The following is a 16445-nucleotide window of genomic DNA, read 5'->3' on the forward strand; positions in this document are numbered from 1 at the left end:
AAGCAAATAAATGAATAAATAAAAAAAGTTAAATTTAATTAAGGAAACTCTTTTGTTTTGTTTGTCGGTTTGAATCGTTAATTTGAACGTGTGTATGAATATCGAGATGAACGACGAGGTGTCGTCGCGTCGGAGGAACGTCATTTTCGATCGGCATCTATGAACGAATTCTCCATCGAACGTCATCGGTCAGCAGTAGTCAAAAGTGACAGAAAGCGTCTGAAGGATCGCGTCGCACGCAGTTGTCACGACTTGAGAAGCGAGGAGCGTGTATGAGAGTGTAGGAGGCGCGCGGCCGCCACTATTTATTTTTGGTCGGTTGACATTTGGCCGCGGCGGTGGCGGCGCTGTCGTCGCGCCAGAAAGAGACGAGGCGATAGGCGCGAGCGAGAGGGCGAGAGCCGCGGCCCGAGCTTCCCGCGCGACAGTTGGGACGCGCCGCGCCGCACCAACCGGACGCCCGCCGCACGCCCGCACGCCCGCGCCCCCTTCGCCTCGCCCGCGCCCCCGTCGCCACCCGCGCCCCGCAACATGCTGCCCCCCGGAGGAGCCGTGGCCCCGCCGGCCGAACGCCGCCGAGACGTCAGAGACATGGCCAGGGAGCTGCCCCGCTTCCCCGTGCGCCCTCAGGACCTCTCTCCAGGTGAGCCTTTGCCTCCTGCCTCGCCGAGCCCCTGCCTCGAAGTGCGCCCCCCGCTCCGCGAGCCGCCCCGCCGAGCGAAGCCCACTTCCGCCCCTCGCCGGCGCGCCGCCATGCCAGATGTCACTTTGACGTACATGTCAAACTGACATTTGGAGGCTGCGACGCGCACTCCCCCCGCGCGCCGCCACCCTCCCTCCGCCTCGACGACTCTTCGACTGATCCGAGTGGGGGCGCATCCGACCGCCGCTCGGATTTCAGCTTTAAAATGGCGCCAAGCGTCGTCGCGTCCTCGCCTCGTGGGCCGCGGCGTGGTGCCGACATCTCGTCGGAGATCCCCGCGGGGACGCGCCCCGGCACCGCGCTAAGAGCGCCCCCTATTTTTATTTTTAATCCTCGCTCATCGTCATCGTCCACCGTTCCGACGCTGAAATTCATAAATATCGAGATGCCATTTCCGATGCGTCGCGGACGTATCGATCCGCCGCCGATTGTTTTGGTGAGCAAGTGTCAGAGCGCACGTGAGCCGAGTTGGCCCACTTTCGGCGCGTCGGGTTGCGCCCCCGCCGGCGAGTCATGGGCGAGCGTTGCGCCGCAAAGGGGGTGGGTGGGGTAGGTGGGATGCGGGAAGGAAGCGGGCCGGGCCGTCTGACAGGTGCGTTCGCCCCGGCTGTCAGACGAGGCCGAGTGACAGCCGCAGCGGACGCCACAAGATGGCGGCGAGAACGCGTGCCGCGGGTCGACGCCACTCGGGGCGAGCGAAGGGGGCGGAGGCGTCGCGGGGGCGCTCCGCCGGCGCACGTGGTCTCGATCCACGCGGCCGCCGTCGTCGCGCTCCGCCCCCCGCGCCCCCCTGCAACGACTCCGCAAATAACTTTACTAATTTTGGCCATAAGCCGCTTCCGCGCACTCTGTAATGGACACCGGGGTGGGCTTCTTTCGAATTGTCAGCGCTCGAATGTTATGACAGTTATTACGCGCTGCCGCGTATTGTTATGTCGATACGTCGGTAGCGGCGCTATCAAATTATCGAGTGGATCGCTTCGAGCGCGCCGAACTTCCGCTTTCCAACATGTCGTATCCGCTCGATTTCAAATTTCGCCGTTACGCCTCGGTGAAGATCCGAACGATCGATGAGGTATGTGCTGATTGCTGACAGACGAAGCGGCGAATGCATTTTCAAGAATTCCAACTTAATAGAATCATCCTGAGGACGACCGATGCAACGCAAATTTCAAAATCCAATATTGCGCTACAACTAGTTGCATGACAGTTCTATATAGAGTACGTACATATACATATAGAGTAACAAACTCGATGTGTACTTCCAAACCTTTCGATCGCATTCGATATCCCTTCAGCGTCTTTTCTCATCCTCAATTTCCACATGATATTAAAACGAATTCTCAAAAATTCCTTTAAATTGATACTCTTGTTGATAAGGGGACCATATTTCCCAGAACTCAAAACGGGACGCTCCGCAAAAAAATTGTCAAAAAAAAAAAAACACTTTTTTTTCAGACCACAATTTCTTGTATTATATAAAGGAAATAGGAACAAGATTAAAACAAATTACGAAATTGCGCCACACACTGACTTTTTTTTAATCTAAAATGCGTAAAATCAACAAATAAATAACTAAAAGTTTTATTAAAATCATGTGCAACATATTGTATTGCACAATAATAGTACAAAGCGAATTTGTTTTAAAAAAATCTTCTGCGCATCAGTAGACGAACAAAACGGAACAAATGAAATAATTTTACGAAAACGACGGGACGAATGCAATGCGCGTAAAAAATGAGACGGTCACCCTATTTATCGGGTCGAAGGTGGGTGACTGATTATTCATATACGTTTGATTTGTCGATTTATTTAAAATGGATTATTAAAGTTGAATTTGGGTTCAAAAATATCTCGACAAACTTCGACATATTTTACAAAACGTTCATGCCTTTTTTACAAACCTCTTTTTTTAATTTTAAAGCCATCCATCCGTGTAAACGAATGTGTTGTTTTTCACAATATTTGTCACAACAATTATATGTATAATTTTACTAATACAATTAATTCCAGAATACTTTTTGACATATGTACATATGTATATGTTTTTTATATTCGCTTAGCGCCGATTACTTATGGAAAAATATAAATAATAAAACCTTAGATATAAAAACCATGTGAACTGTATAAGAGGTAAGTAAAAAAAGCAATATTCATTTTCAGATGTATTTGTTTTTAATCAAAAATACCGAATTATCCCTTTCTGACCTTGAATGTGCTTTAGTTTTGGTTTTCGAAAGAACGAACTTGTAGTTATTATGTCATGTAAATAAAGCACAACAAAAAATATAAAGTAAAAATCTTCATACATAATATAAAAAAATCGGTGTAAAACCAGAACTATGTCTGGTTTAAAATTTAACTAATCTAATTAAGGTAACAGAAGCATAATATGAGCCTTTATATTTGATAGTGGCACAAGTCCACCTTTCTTCATTTCGAGAAATATTTCGCAAAATATTAAATATAATATTTAAAATTACTGGTTTCCTGTTTAATACGATTATTCTTCAAATATAACGGCTCTTATGGTGCTTACGGACTAAACCGACGAAGATTTTGGGCCAACTTTTTAACCAGCAGGATAAAACCAGTAGCGTACAAAATATTGAAATAAAAATTAAATTAAAAAATTGAAATTAAATCAAAATTAAGCTAAAGAGCGAGATTGAGCTAAAATTAGATCATCGTTGATGTTTTGAATTACAACAATGCTTTGAATTACGACGATACGCATTTAAAACCAGAGAAATATTATAATTTCATGTTTTTAATATTTCTTAAAAGTCGTCACGATATGTTACTGTATTTCCACCGTCGATGATCGATAAAAAAAAACAATTCATAAAAAAACGCGGTGTCGGATGTCGGTGATTTGTCAAAGGGTTTTTTTCTTTCGTCGAAATAAAATTAATTATCACACATTATCCGATAAATTTTACCTCTGAAATGATTTAATTACTTGATTTATTTCGACGAGAGAAACAATTGAAGAATAAAAAAATCCGTTTGATGTGACCGACAACACCCCGGGTTAGCAAAAATCGTTGGATCACCCATACTAATACATGATATATTCTCAGTAACTGTGCTTTACGGGGAAGTAAAAATAATAATTCTTTGATTTTTTTTCGATCTTAGTGCGTATATTCGTAAGTCAAAACTTCTTAAGTCGAGGATTACCTGTATGTGATTGTTGATGATCTAATTTTAGGTCAATCTCGAAAATTTATTTAAATTGTGCATGTTCTGTTTTAACTTTCAATATTTAATTTTAATATAATAATAATAGTTTTAATTTTGATATTTAATTTCAATTTTTAAATTTAATTTTTATTTCGATATTTTGTACGCAACTGGTTTTAAAAGTTGGCCTGTGGGCCGTTCGTTGGCTTAGTGCGTACGCACCATCATAAAGACCAAGCCATGCTTGCAGCTGTCAATAATTTGACAGCCAATATTTCTAATCTGCGATTATATTTTGGTACGCGATCGAATATCGATGTAATATTTCGTTCGTTTATGTATGTAAATACATACTATCATACACGAATCAATCTGGCCAGTCATAGTCTACGCAAAATAACAAATTGACAAACGGACTATTATAGTTTGTTCATGTAGTAACTATTAGATATAAGTTTAAGTATTCTCAATCATCTATCACATTCTCCATGTACATACATACGTATATATATATATATATATATATATATATATATATATATATATATATATATATATATATATATATATATATATATATATATATATATATATTACAACGCGTTTACAACGATTGAAGTGGAGAATAATGTTAATGCGCGTGTGTTAAAAATGTACCTAACCGAAAAAACCGATATATTTTTTCCGGTTTCGGCAAAAACCAACGGTTTTTCCGGTTTTCGGTTCAAAGTTTTAAATAGACTCACCAGGTTTCGCATGAACCTTCTAACTATTTAAAACGGAAATCCTATGGAAATCACATTACAGCGTTGATATAATTCCCGTTTCCGCTAATTTTTAATTTTTTTAATCCCCAGGGTAAGCATATATATATATATATATATATATATATATATATATATATATATATATATATATATATATATATATATATATATATATATATATATATATATATATATATATATATATATATATATATATATATATATGCTTACCCTGGGGATTAAAAAAATTAAAAATTAGCGGAAACGGGAATTATATCAACGCTGTAATGTGATTTCCATAGGATTTCCGTTTTAAATAGTTAGAAGGTTCATGCGAAACCTGGTGAGTCTATTTAAAACTTTGAACCGAAAACCGGAAAAACCGTTGGTTTTTGCCGAAACCGGAAAAAATATATCGGTTTTTTCGGTTAGGTACATTTTTAACACACGCGCATTAACATTATTCTCCACTTCAATCGTTGTAAACGCAACACGTCTTTCAAAATTGCATCAAATTTGAAAAAATATGAGAGAAAAAATCATTTGGGTGCGACCCGCGAATCCTTTGCTTGGACATCCCTAGTCATTGACGGAAACACCAACTAGACAAGCACAATGTATACAAAATAAATATGCTGTTGTTTTTCATTTTAAATATATGTCAAATTCAAGAAGCTATGAAAAATGACGGAATGTTGTACACACGGCCATTTAATATGACGGCCGAGAAAGAAGTAAAACAACGGCAAACCAACATGGCCGAATTGTTCCCAACTCTCAGGATGGTGAACGAAACCCCACCATGTCGTAGAGCCGCTTCAACCCAAAGAAATCGTTTACGATAGTTTGTATTATCTCGACATATTTCTCATAGTTATCGTATATAATAATTGTCTAATGCGTGTGTGTGTAGGAAGTACTCGCTGTAAACACCATGCTCCGTCATTCTTTCTCCCCTTGGAATCGCGGAAAGAGACGCGGCATATCACTTCGTTCACATGATCAGCCGACAAAAACAAAAGAATGAATTAAAAATAAAAAATAAATTTAAATTATTAATTCCGTTGATCCGAATTGCGACATTTTAACGAGTGCTCAATTATGTGCACACAGGCTACTAGTAATACATAATTTTATAAATTTACGGCTATACCATGCGGTGCAGCATAATCAATGGCTTCGAAGTGTGGCACCGGACTATAATATGTATAAGTACCAAAAAAACGTTCTAAATAATGGTAGATATTAAATTTTTAATCCAAATAAAAACATTTAAAAAATTGGTAACTCCTTTTTTTTTCCGAACGAAAACCAAAACCAAACAGATTTTTTTTTTAATAAATATCAATAAAAAAATATCATTTCGAAACCCTACTTGTTAGCTAGCATTTAAACTAAAACTAACAGTTAGTGTATGAACACACTATAGTCCATCCACTGGAGAAAGACTCTTAAATAAAACGTACATGCTGTCCCTTACACCCCATCTCAACGAATAGCATCTGGCACGTATAATGTTCTATTGTATGTATAGGTCGTATAAATGCTATAGGTCGAGAGGTGATGTAAGGGACAGCATGTACGTTTTTATTGTAGTGTGTTCTTACAGTTTTCCTTTAGCGAACCAACTATATTAAATTATATCTCGACAAGCGAATATAATTTACTATAATTGGAAATAAACTGTCAATAATATGCGCCAGTTGTAATATAACAGTTGTGTTTTGACAGTTCTGATGATTTTACGAATGCTTTAGAATTCAACAATGTGTTAATATTAGCTAGTTATTACGAATTATGGTAATGAGTATCGAATTACGATAACTCTTAAGATAAGAGTTCAAAACAAAAATTTGACTTTCCAACCTAATTTACTAGTCTAGTGACGTATTCACGAAAACCTAACCTCTCCATCTTACCTGGTACCAACTTATAGTTGAACTGGATTTTCAGTTGTAATATATTTTGACCAGTTGGAATGTAATTTGCCATATGAATCAACTTAGGTGGGTTTGACGGAATATGTTACAACTGAAAATACACTTCAATTATAACGGTAGTTGATACCAAGTTACATAGATGGAATACATTCCAACTAATCAAAATATATCACAACTAGAAGACACACTTCAACTGTAACATATATGTATACACTGCAAATGGATTCTGCGCACGAATCAACGATCGTCTTCCGACTAGTAGTATTGTAAAAATATATGTATGTATGCATTTTACATTTTTTTGCGATGAATGAACTGCGGCGTAAAACAAACCTTGACTTTGCGGGCTTCAACTCTTTCAATTGAATAAATCAACGCTCATTTTATACAGCATGCATACTCGTGTGGTAAAAATTGACATTTCTACACGTATTTAATTCAATTTTTGTTTACCACCCTCTTTTTTTTTCGATACAGTCAGTATTTTAAAAACGACGAAATCAAATGTCCGTTGGCGACGGCCAACCGTCGGTACGGGGGTCATCGAACGATCACCTGTTGCACTTATCGCGAAGAACAGCATCTCCACGCCAAATTCACACTCACTCTTTGTGCAATTTTTGATCTTCGACATTCCAAACACTTACGGAAAGTGCGTTTGCATTGCGGCCTATTCTTATCCATTTTTTTTTTATTATTATTTTACGGTAATAATTTTTTTTAAATATCACGTGAAAATGAAAATTGTACGAAATTATGTGTGACAACGGGCGCGGTCTCCTCTTGACAGCTGAAGGCCGTGTGCGCGCGCCTTGCGAAATCTCAACTAGCACTTTTTCATCCACAATTTTTTTTAAATTTATTTTACGTCTATTCAATCCGTATATATGTAGGTAGTTATGCCGATCGGAAACAATCCACGTGAATAATTTTTTGACAGCTTCGTCAACGTCGTGAATATTTTTTGTAATTTATCCAGAAATAAATGTGCTTTTTTTATGTTGTACAATAAGTGCTAATGTTACAAAATAACGACTAGGGTGGGTTGGTTCCGTCGGACAAAACTAGGCCCAAGTGTTGTCACTATCGGTTTGAATGTTGAGCGAGAGATAAGTATTCGCAAATCCCGAGCGCGACCGTCTTGTGCGCGCGCCAACTCCCACCTGCCAGTTTTGCCTAAACCTGACCTCTCCACACACGAATCCCCTCCCTCCCCCCCACACACTTGACAATTGCAGCTTCCGTATTTTATTTAAGTCCTAAATAAAGATCCCTTTTGCAGAATCCTCGTCTATTTACATGTGCAATGGCAAGAACACACTCAAAAGTGCGGCACGGCACGCCTAAATAGACTCCAACTGTGATAGGCGTGTCTTCGTGTCATTATTAATTCGTGCATCTTATTAGTTTCTCCCACATAAATAAAATATCACCGAAAACAGACGGCATGCCAATGCTTTTTTTTGCTGTCTAAGAACGTCTCATACGACATAATGTGTTGGAGTAACAATAGTCGAAAGTATGTACATACATAGAAATACTGACCATAACGTCACTGTTCGTATATAGAGTTGTCGACTAGAAATAGATTATTGGATTTTATCATCAAGAAATCGTAATTGATATAATGGACTAATTCAAAGTTTTTCTTTATGTATTGTATGCTTGGAATGATGGGGAGAGATAGGAAACGAAATACGTGGGTACGGAGTATGACGAACGTAATGGATATAGTTGAGAGAGTGAAGGGATTAAAATGGCAATGGGCGGGTCACGTAGCTAGAAGAATGGACGAAAGGTTGACAAAGGAAGTGCTAGAATGGTACCCGAATGAATGTATAAGGGTGAAAATAAGGTCGCAAGCTAGAAGGGTAGGTGAAATCGGAAGAATGTGTGGGATGAGATGGATAAGAATTGCGCAAAACAGAGACGAATAGAAGCATGTTGAAGAGGCTTTCATCCTGCAGTGGGTGGTGAACACCCATAAAAATAGACACATATTATAGTGGACAAATATGTAGCTTAGAGTCAAAGTATTATAAAATTAGTTGTAAGTTAAAAAAGCGGAATATATAATTACACTTTAGTTGATAGTATTCACTCGGTACACTTAATTCGAATACTTTTCACTTTAAATTGGTAGTTGGTATTTCGAAATTGATTATTTTAATATATATATATAAATATTTAGAAAAATGTGGAATCCAATTTTATATTAAAAACTAATCATTTCAGTTGAAATAAATGAGAACATTATTTTAGTCATTCAATACATTATCAAAAGAAATTGGGCTTAAAGTGAATTTTTAAAACTAATCTTATTAAAAAAAAATAAAGCTTGTAAAAATACCACCATGATGAGAAAAATATGGACAGCTAAAAAATCACTTTTTTACAAATTAAATAAACATACTAAATCAGTCATAATTATTCGTAAATATAAGTAGATTGCTTATCTTCTATCTTGGAACTTTTTTAATAACCAATAAATTATATACATACGTACATATGAAGTTTGACAGTTTAATAGGAACAAAAAGGGGGCTATGTACACAAATGTATATCGCCAATACAACGTTGGCAGTGGCTTAAACTCTGAGATTTCGTGATTTTAAAGTGCAAATACATGCATTATTACGATTGAAGTAATTTGTTTTTCCGTGCGATATGTATTTTTTTTAGTGCAAATTATTTTTCCGAGTGTAAATATGATGTAAACTAAGGTGCAATCAAAATAAATATCAAATAAATGGATTTTTCTTTTTTAGTTATTTCTCAAAGTACAGTATGTACATATGTAATTCAATTTATTTACCACAATGATTTGGCCAAAATTTGACTTATAAAAATAAAATAATTTAAATTTCTTCATCACTTGTTTCCCTATTTTTACAAACCTCCTTTACGTTTCACTTACGATTACAATTCAGAGGACAATTTGCCTCTTATCCGATCGTTTTTATTATCTATTCCGCTAATTTGGCCTAAAAGTTTTGGGTCATTGTTTTTTTTTTTATTTCTTCATAAAGTTCTGAACACGAAACATTTTGATGATTATAAACTACACTTAAAATGATCTTGACATTGAAAATGTCCTACATTGGCATTTTGGCCAGGTATTGCAAGAAAGAGAACAATCTGAGTGTAGACATCTTCTTTTCTACTTTGATGTCTTCTTAAAAGCTTATCCTATTTTTAGGATCCACATTAATGTGTTGGGGTAACAATAGTCGAAAGTCTGCCCTTATTACTACATAGGCATAATCAATTGTAGTCAAAATTCGATGCTCAACTCATTAGTGTGGATCCGCCATTGAGTTTTTAATGACATAAGATTCTATTCTATTATTATCGAGTTATTTCATTGATGTTTTTTTAACAGGTCGCGAAAGATTCCCATCAACGTCAAGTACTGAAGATAATGAATCGGGCTCTGAAGGATCGCACGATGGAAATCGTGGTGCACGTGGCACAGCAACTCAACCTCCAGGTTCTGTGCGTAAACGACGCGGTAATCTGCCGAAGCACTCGGTCAAAATCCTTAAACGTTGGTTATACGACCACCGCTACAATGCTTATCCATCTGATGCGGAAAAACTCACACTGTCGCAAGAGGCCAGCCTCACTGTTTTGCAGGTTTGTTCTTCTTACCATTTTTATACTATGTTGAATAAAATCATTGCGAATGTACACTACATACTTTGTTTTGTTGTTAGGTTTGCAACTGGTTTATAAATGCCCGTCGTCGAATACTACCCGAAATGATACGTCGAGAAGGACATGATCCATTACATTATACGATATCACGTCGTGGAAAAAAGTTAGGTGGTAGCGGCAGTGGTGGGGGAGGAACAGGAGTTGGCGGTGGAATGGGTGTTAGTGGTGGTGTTGGAACACAGCAAATTGAAGGTGGACCTACACGTAGACCTTGGGATACAACTAGCAATGTTAGCTCACATTCAGCCGAACACGCGCAACTTGCTCAAGACCATGATTATGATGATGGAATGTTAGTTTATAGGTATATTTTTAATGTTTAATTCATAACTTCGAGTTAATTAGTAACGCTTATATTTTTGACCATTTCAATTTAAGAAGATTAACCCCCTCCACTCCACAGAAAATTGTACTGACCATTGCCTTTGCACAATTTTTCAAGGAGTGGAAATTAATGCATCTAATGTTACTTAAAACTTTTCAAAGGCATTCATACATATTATTATATTAGGGTACTAGTTAATGTCATATTATTTTCAGAAGTGATGAAGAACAGGAAGACTATTCCAGCTCTACGCCCAGTGAAGAAGAAATAAAATACGATTCATCAGTTTGGCAGTCTGTCATACGCTACGGAACAAATGACAAAGAAAATCATCCAGCCTCAAGAGGGTAAAAATTTTATTCTACATGAATGAATGAATATAAAATTATTGAAAATAGGATGATTAATAACAAACAATTTCAAAATTGTAGGTCAAGTTCTGAAGAAATGATTCTAGGTACTGAAATAGTTACCTCGAGTGGAACTCCTTTTTGGACATCGGCAGCACATCCTCAATTGGCACACTTGCCGCAGTTACCCCATCCGCTTGCTGCTGGTCCTCCCGCTCGCAGGCATCCCCGAGTTCAAGTAATGCTCTTTTTTTGCTTTACTTTTTTAGCTGTCCTACATTATTTTTTTGAAAGCCTAAGTATATTATACATCAGGGTTTCTCAAACTCTTTCTTCCGCGGAACACTTTGACAGTTCAATAATTTTCACGAAACATGTTAGTTTTTTTTTTATATACATATAATGTAAGCAGTTGTAAATTCATACATTTCAGGCACATATCGGTTTTAAAACTTTTCACAGAACAATTGCTTGCACGCACTCCAAAAAGCACTAGTGTTACATGGAACATAGTTTGAGTTACCCCCTTATACATCATAGAATTTATTGAAACTCTCATATTGAAAATTTAGGTGATGCCAGCTCGTCCGCCTTCTCCACCAAGGTTGCCGTCTTCACCTCCACCTACACCACCATCTCCACCAACACAACAACAAGCAGCTACCTCTTCAGATCGAGATAAATTTAAATGTCTTTATTTACTAGTTGAAACTGCTGTTGCTGTCCGTCAGCGTGAAAAAGAACAAGAAGAGGTTCAAGTTTAGGCAAAACTGAAAATTAATATTTGCCACTATCTCTTTACAGAATCTATCTCATGGTTAGTTTGTGATATTTGACAAAGCTATAAACTTTTTGTCAAACTTTTCAGCTTATGTTCACAATACATTCTTGAATAATTTGAAATTATTTTTATCACTTGTCAGATAATATAATAAATTTATTAATAATGTTACTTGCAAAGTGGGTGATTCTTCTATTTTGGTGGCAAAGAACTGTGTTTATATATTAATAGTAGATGTACATACATGCAACAGCAAAAAAATTAAAAATAGAGAAACAAGATTGATTTGCATTATCTCTTGACCAATGGTTAAAGCAAAATATAAATAAATGCATGTTTGTTGATGAAAGTGGGTTTCCATTTCAGTGTAAGGTTAAATATTTTCAGTAGAGAGATAGAGGTATTGTTTAATCGAAACTAAAAACTTGGTATTTATAAAGTTCTTCCGCCCTTATGATCACCAATCTACCAGTGTATTATTGTGTTCAAAACAGTTTTTAAAAGTGGGAGTACATATTAAAATATATGTATATAACTCGTATAATTTTTTAAGTGATGTACAAAGAAGCAATGAAACAATTTTTAGATAAGTGTTAACATTTAATATATGTATTTTAGGTAAAATTTCGTAAAACAGTGGAGTGCTTTGGAAATTATTTGACGATTGTGTTTTTCCCCCTTCTGAATTTTGGTAATCTTAATTATTGTAATTTAAGCATTTCTCTAGCAATAAGTTTTTCTACCCAAACACATAAACGAATTGTATTTATCATAGATAATAATTACAAATATATATTAAAAACCAATATCGTAATTTTTATTTGTCAAAAGGCAAATTTTAAAATGATATTGCCAAACAATTGTGTACATATAAAAGTAAATACATTCAACATTATCTGAATGATCAAATGCATTTTTTGTTGGTTTGATGTAATATTTAATTCATCCAATTTTATACGGCAGTCTCAATTTGTTTTTACCCATAATTGACTTTGTATTCAGTTTATGCCTTAATCTATATATGTACATATATAATATTATACGCAAATATAAACCAGATATCGAAAATTTTTCTACTTCGTTGAGACTGTTGTACTTGTAATATAGTGTATATACCTTACAATATTATAAATATACTTATCAATACAAGACAGACAACTTAGAATACTAGTTATCTCATTATATTTTATATTTGAAGTATCGTAATTTTTAAATGATATCTTTTTTTTCATCCCTCATACACACTAGTTAGTGAAATCGATGTTTACTTTTTTACCTAATAAAAATGTCAATATAATTTCAATAAACCTATTGAAATGACAAATTTTATGAGACATTTTATATATTAGCATCCTAATGTTATCGAAATATTTGGAAAATAATAGTAAGATATAAAATTTGTGTATTTGTACTAAATGAATCACTATTTTACTCCCAAAATTTAACTGTTAGGCATTGGTACAAAAAAGTTTTTAGTACAGATTAATTTTTAAAAATTGGCAACTATAATTTTGTAAGTCAACATGCAAATAACTTACATTAATAACTTTTCCTTCGAGTGCTAATTTACGGAAGAATGTCTGAGAATGAATGTTAAAAATAGAAATTGTGACTTGTAAACCAGACGTGCCTTTATTTTAGTGTATGTTATTAGAATTACAATTTCTATCCAAATATTAAGGAACAATGAATCTATACATACATTGGATATACAATTTTTATCATTCTCTTAGCACCTTTAAAATTGCATTGCGTAAGTGTAACATCGGTGTATTCACATGTCAAAATACCATTTATATCTATGCAAAATGTGCATTTTGGAATTTTTCTTAATAGTTTATTTTTCAGTGCATAATTGAAATGCAAAATCCTGGAAATTTATATGGCCAGATTAATTCAAGAACTTTATGAATACAAAAAAATTAAAATGACATTTTATTTTTGCATTAAGATTTTTTTATATTATACATTTATGAATGTTCGAAAAAATATCAAATATTTGAACTGGTCATTTGATACAAATTGCACATTTTTTTTGTTACTTCATCGTTTATGTTTCATTAGAAGATATAAACAGACATTTGAAAAAAAACTCATTATTACTGGTTTACGTGAATCTCGTGAGTCCAATTTATATACATATAGACTATTTCGCTGTATGCGGAAATTATCTGATCGAATGAGTGTCACAATTGTAAACCATAGTGTATCAAAACTTACCGCTAATGGTGAAATGTGACAAGTCAATATAATATGTATTTATATTATATTGTTGCTGAAATTTTTTTAGTAATCAGCATTTCAATTAATCGATCTTAGATTTTTTAAGTATTGTGTAAGCTGAATTTATTTTTAAAAGGGATCACATTTCCTTCGTGTACTGTTTGCCACACACATGTGCAGAGTGTACTGCGGGTTTGTGTACAAGTAATGTAATTGCTTTAATATAATTATTAAAAATTCTCTTTAAATGGAGGAAAGGTTCCTAACAACGGGAAACACCTGGATGATAATGGGCGAATTGAATATAAAACATTAATTTGGGTGTTCAATTATGCCAAAACACATTGATTTTGAAATCATATAATTATTCTCATCTTTTATACAGAAATTGCCAAAAATTTAGTAATAGTATACATACTCATTTTTACAACTCATTTTTATTTCGTTTTTATTTTTTATATGAACTTTACGTGTTTTGCTATAATTTTCCAGTCAAATTAGTGGCAATTGAACAAAATATGTGTTCTACATATGGTTGTGTTTTTGTGATGTTTAGGACCTTAATTTCTTTGTATCGAGTTAACTGAAATATACTATGTAGTTTTAGCACTATTTCATTGAAAAGTACGCACATTTTTGTTCGTTTTTTAAGCAATTCATCCAAATTACGAGTTTTAAAATTCTTCCAGTTTAATTTCCTAAGTACTTTTTAATGTGTATTTTTAGAAAGCAATGTGTGTTTATTAAAAAATATCTATAATGAATACAATCAAAAGAAATCTTTTATTAAACTTGAAGAATAAAAAGTAGTTAAGACTATTAATTATGGATGTAAACTACTTTTTTCCAATGTTGTCACTGCCATTAATAGTAATTAATTGGGAGCCGTTTCATAATAAAAATAAAATTAGGTAATATTACTATAGCAGATATCATTCATACTAATGAATAAATTTGTAACTTTTATCACATAAGCTGAATCTTCATTTTAAGTCACATCTGCAATGCTCTTCCTGTCATTTTGTTATATTATATTATTTTTGTAGTGATAGCATACATTTCTGTAAAATTTGAAATGCTTCATTTAAACATTTGATTATTTTAAATGTCAGACGAATAGTTGATAATAAATGTAAATTGTAATTAAAATTTGTTCGTTGTAATTTTTTTTTTATTCTACTTATTTTACTCACATAGAACTTAGTTATATATTATATCTCTGGTATAATTTTATTAAAAGTGCAGTGCCATAAAAGCAAATTAGTAGTATCGGAAAATCAATAAATTTAACACTGTCGTAATATTAGGTTATGTTAGAGTGAAATACTATTTCAGCCTTAGAAAAAATAAAGCATGTTGTGAACTTTGGATAATTGGTTTTATTTTTTTATCCTTCTGGCGATCAATTTTCATCACATTTGCATTTGTAGATGTACAAATGCATGGCAGAGGTGCGTAAATAACGTTAAAGAAAAGCAAAATAAATATGTGAATTTCGAAAAGTCACGATCTGAATGATAGCACTGAGCAACAAAAAAAAATACCAGAGCGGAGACCAGCCAATCTTTACTAAGTTTGACCCGCTGAATTGGAATATGATATTGATTTTTGTTGGTGGGTGATCGTTTACGAGATATGAGCGTTTAAAAGAATCCGTGATTTTTAGTTTTTTAGCTTTTGCGGTCTTTAACTCAAAATTTAGGATTGTTACGATCAGTGAGTATTGGAATCAATAGTCAGATATTTTTCCTATTAGTTTTTATATTTCATTGCTTTAAAATACTTCTAATTAATTGTCGAGCGAATTTTAAAAATCAAAAATATATATTTTTTTCCGTGCTATTTTTCATTTATTTGGCAAATTTTTTATTTCTCCACGTTTATAAGGATTGGTTTTCTATCCCAATATATATTTTTTTTATCTAAACGTACTAACTCGAGCGGTTTTTGCGTAGGAAAGATTTTCATTCAGATCCCGTAATGCGTATAACAAGCGTTTGTGCAAGCGAGACGGCAAACGAGAGTTCCAGCACACGCGCGTAAGCGACGAACTTGCCATTTCATTTCCTGTTCATACCTTACAGCAACATCCGTCAACGTATCGTATCCGGTTTTTTGGCCATCGTGGAAATATACACGCGAATTACGTGCCATGAGTCTGCCGCTTTGCTGTTTTGGACCAATTATCTATAGTGATAGTTGACAGCTGTTCAATCTTTCGACATGGTTTTGGCGCAAATATTTAAAAAAATAATAATTTTTTTACGGAAATATTTAAAAAAAATTTGTCCATCATCCACAAGCTCCTTATACAGTGTCCAAAACTCTCCTTCGGTTTTTCCATTTTTTAACATGGGATGCACATCAAAACGCCTCCGTGCTTTTTTATTGCCTTCTTGAGCTTCTTCTTTCAACAACAGCGCGATTATACATAACTAGTGTTGGGCCCGTTG

The 16445-nt window shown here is 35.0% G+C and overlaps 1 protein-coding gene across 1 annotated transcript; it reads left to right on the forward strand.

Moving 5' to 3' along the window:
* Positions 1–366: 366 nt before the first annotated feature.
* Positions 367–15356, forward strand: LOC143915443 (uncharacterized). The gene is made up of 6 exons (XM_077436098.1): positions 367–643; positions 9979–10232; positions 10313–10617; positions 10854–10985; positions 11070–11226; positions 11561–15356. Exons 1-6 carry the CDS (start codon positions 532–534, stop codon positions 11750–11752), a joined length of 1152 nt encoding a protein of 383 aa, XP_077292224.1. The 5' UTR covers positions 367–531; the 3' UTR covers positions 11753–15356.
* Positions 15357–16445: the final 1089 nt, after the last annotated feature.

The sequence above is a fragment of the Arctopsyche grandis genome, chromosome 8 (genome assembly GCF_051622035.1).
Source record: "Arctopsyche grandis isolate Sample6627 chromosome 8, ASM5162203v2, whole genome shotgun sequence".
Lineage (NCBI taxonomy): Eukaryota > Metazoa > Arthropoda > Insecta > Trichoptera > Hydropsychidae > Arctopsyche > Arctopsyche grandis.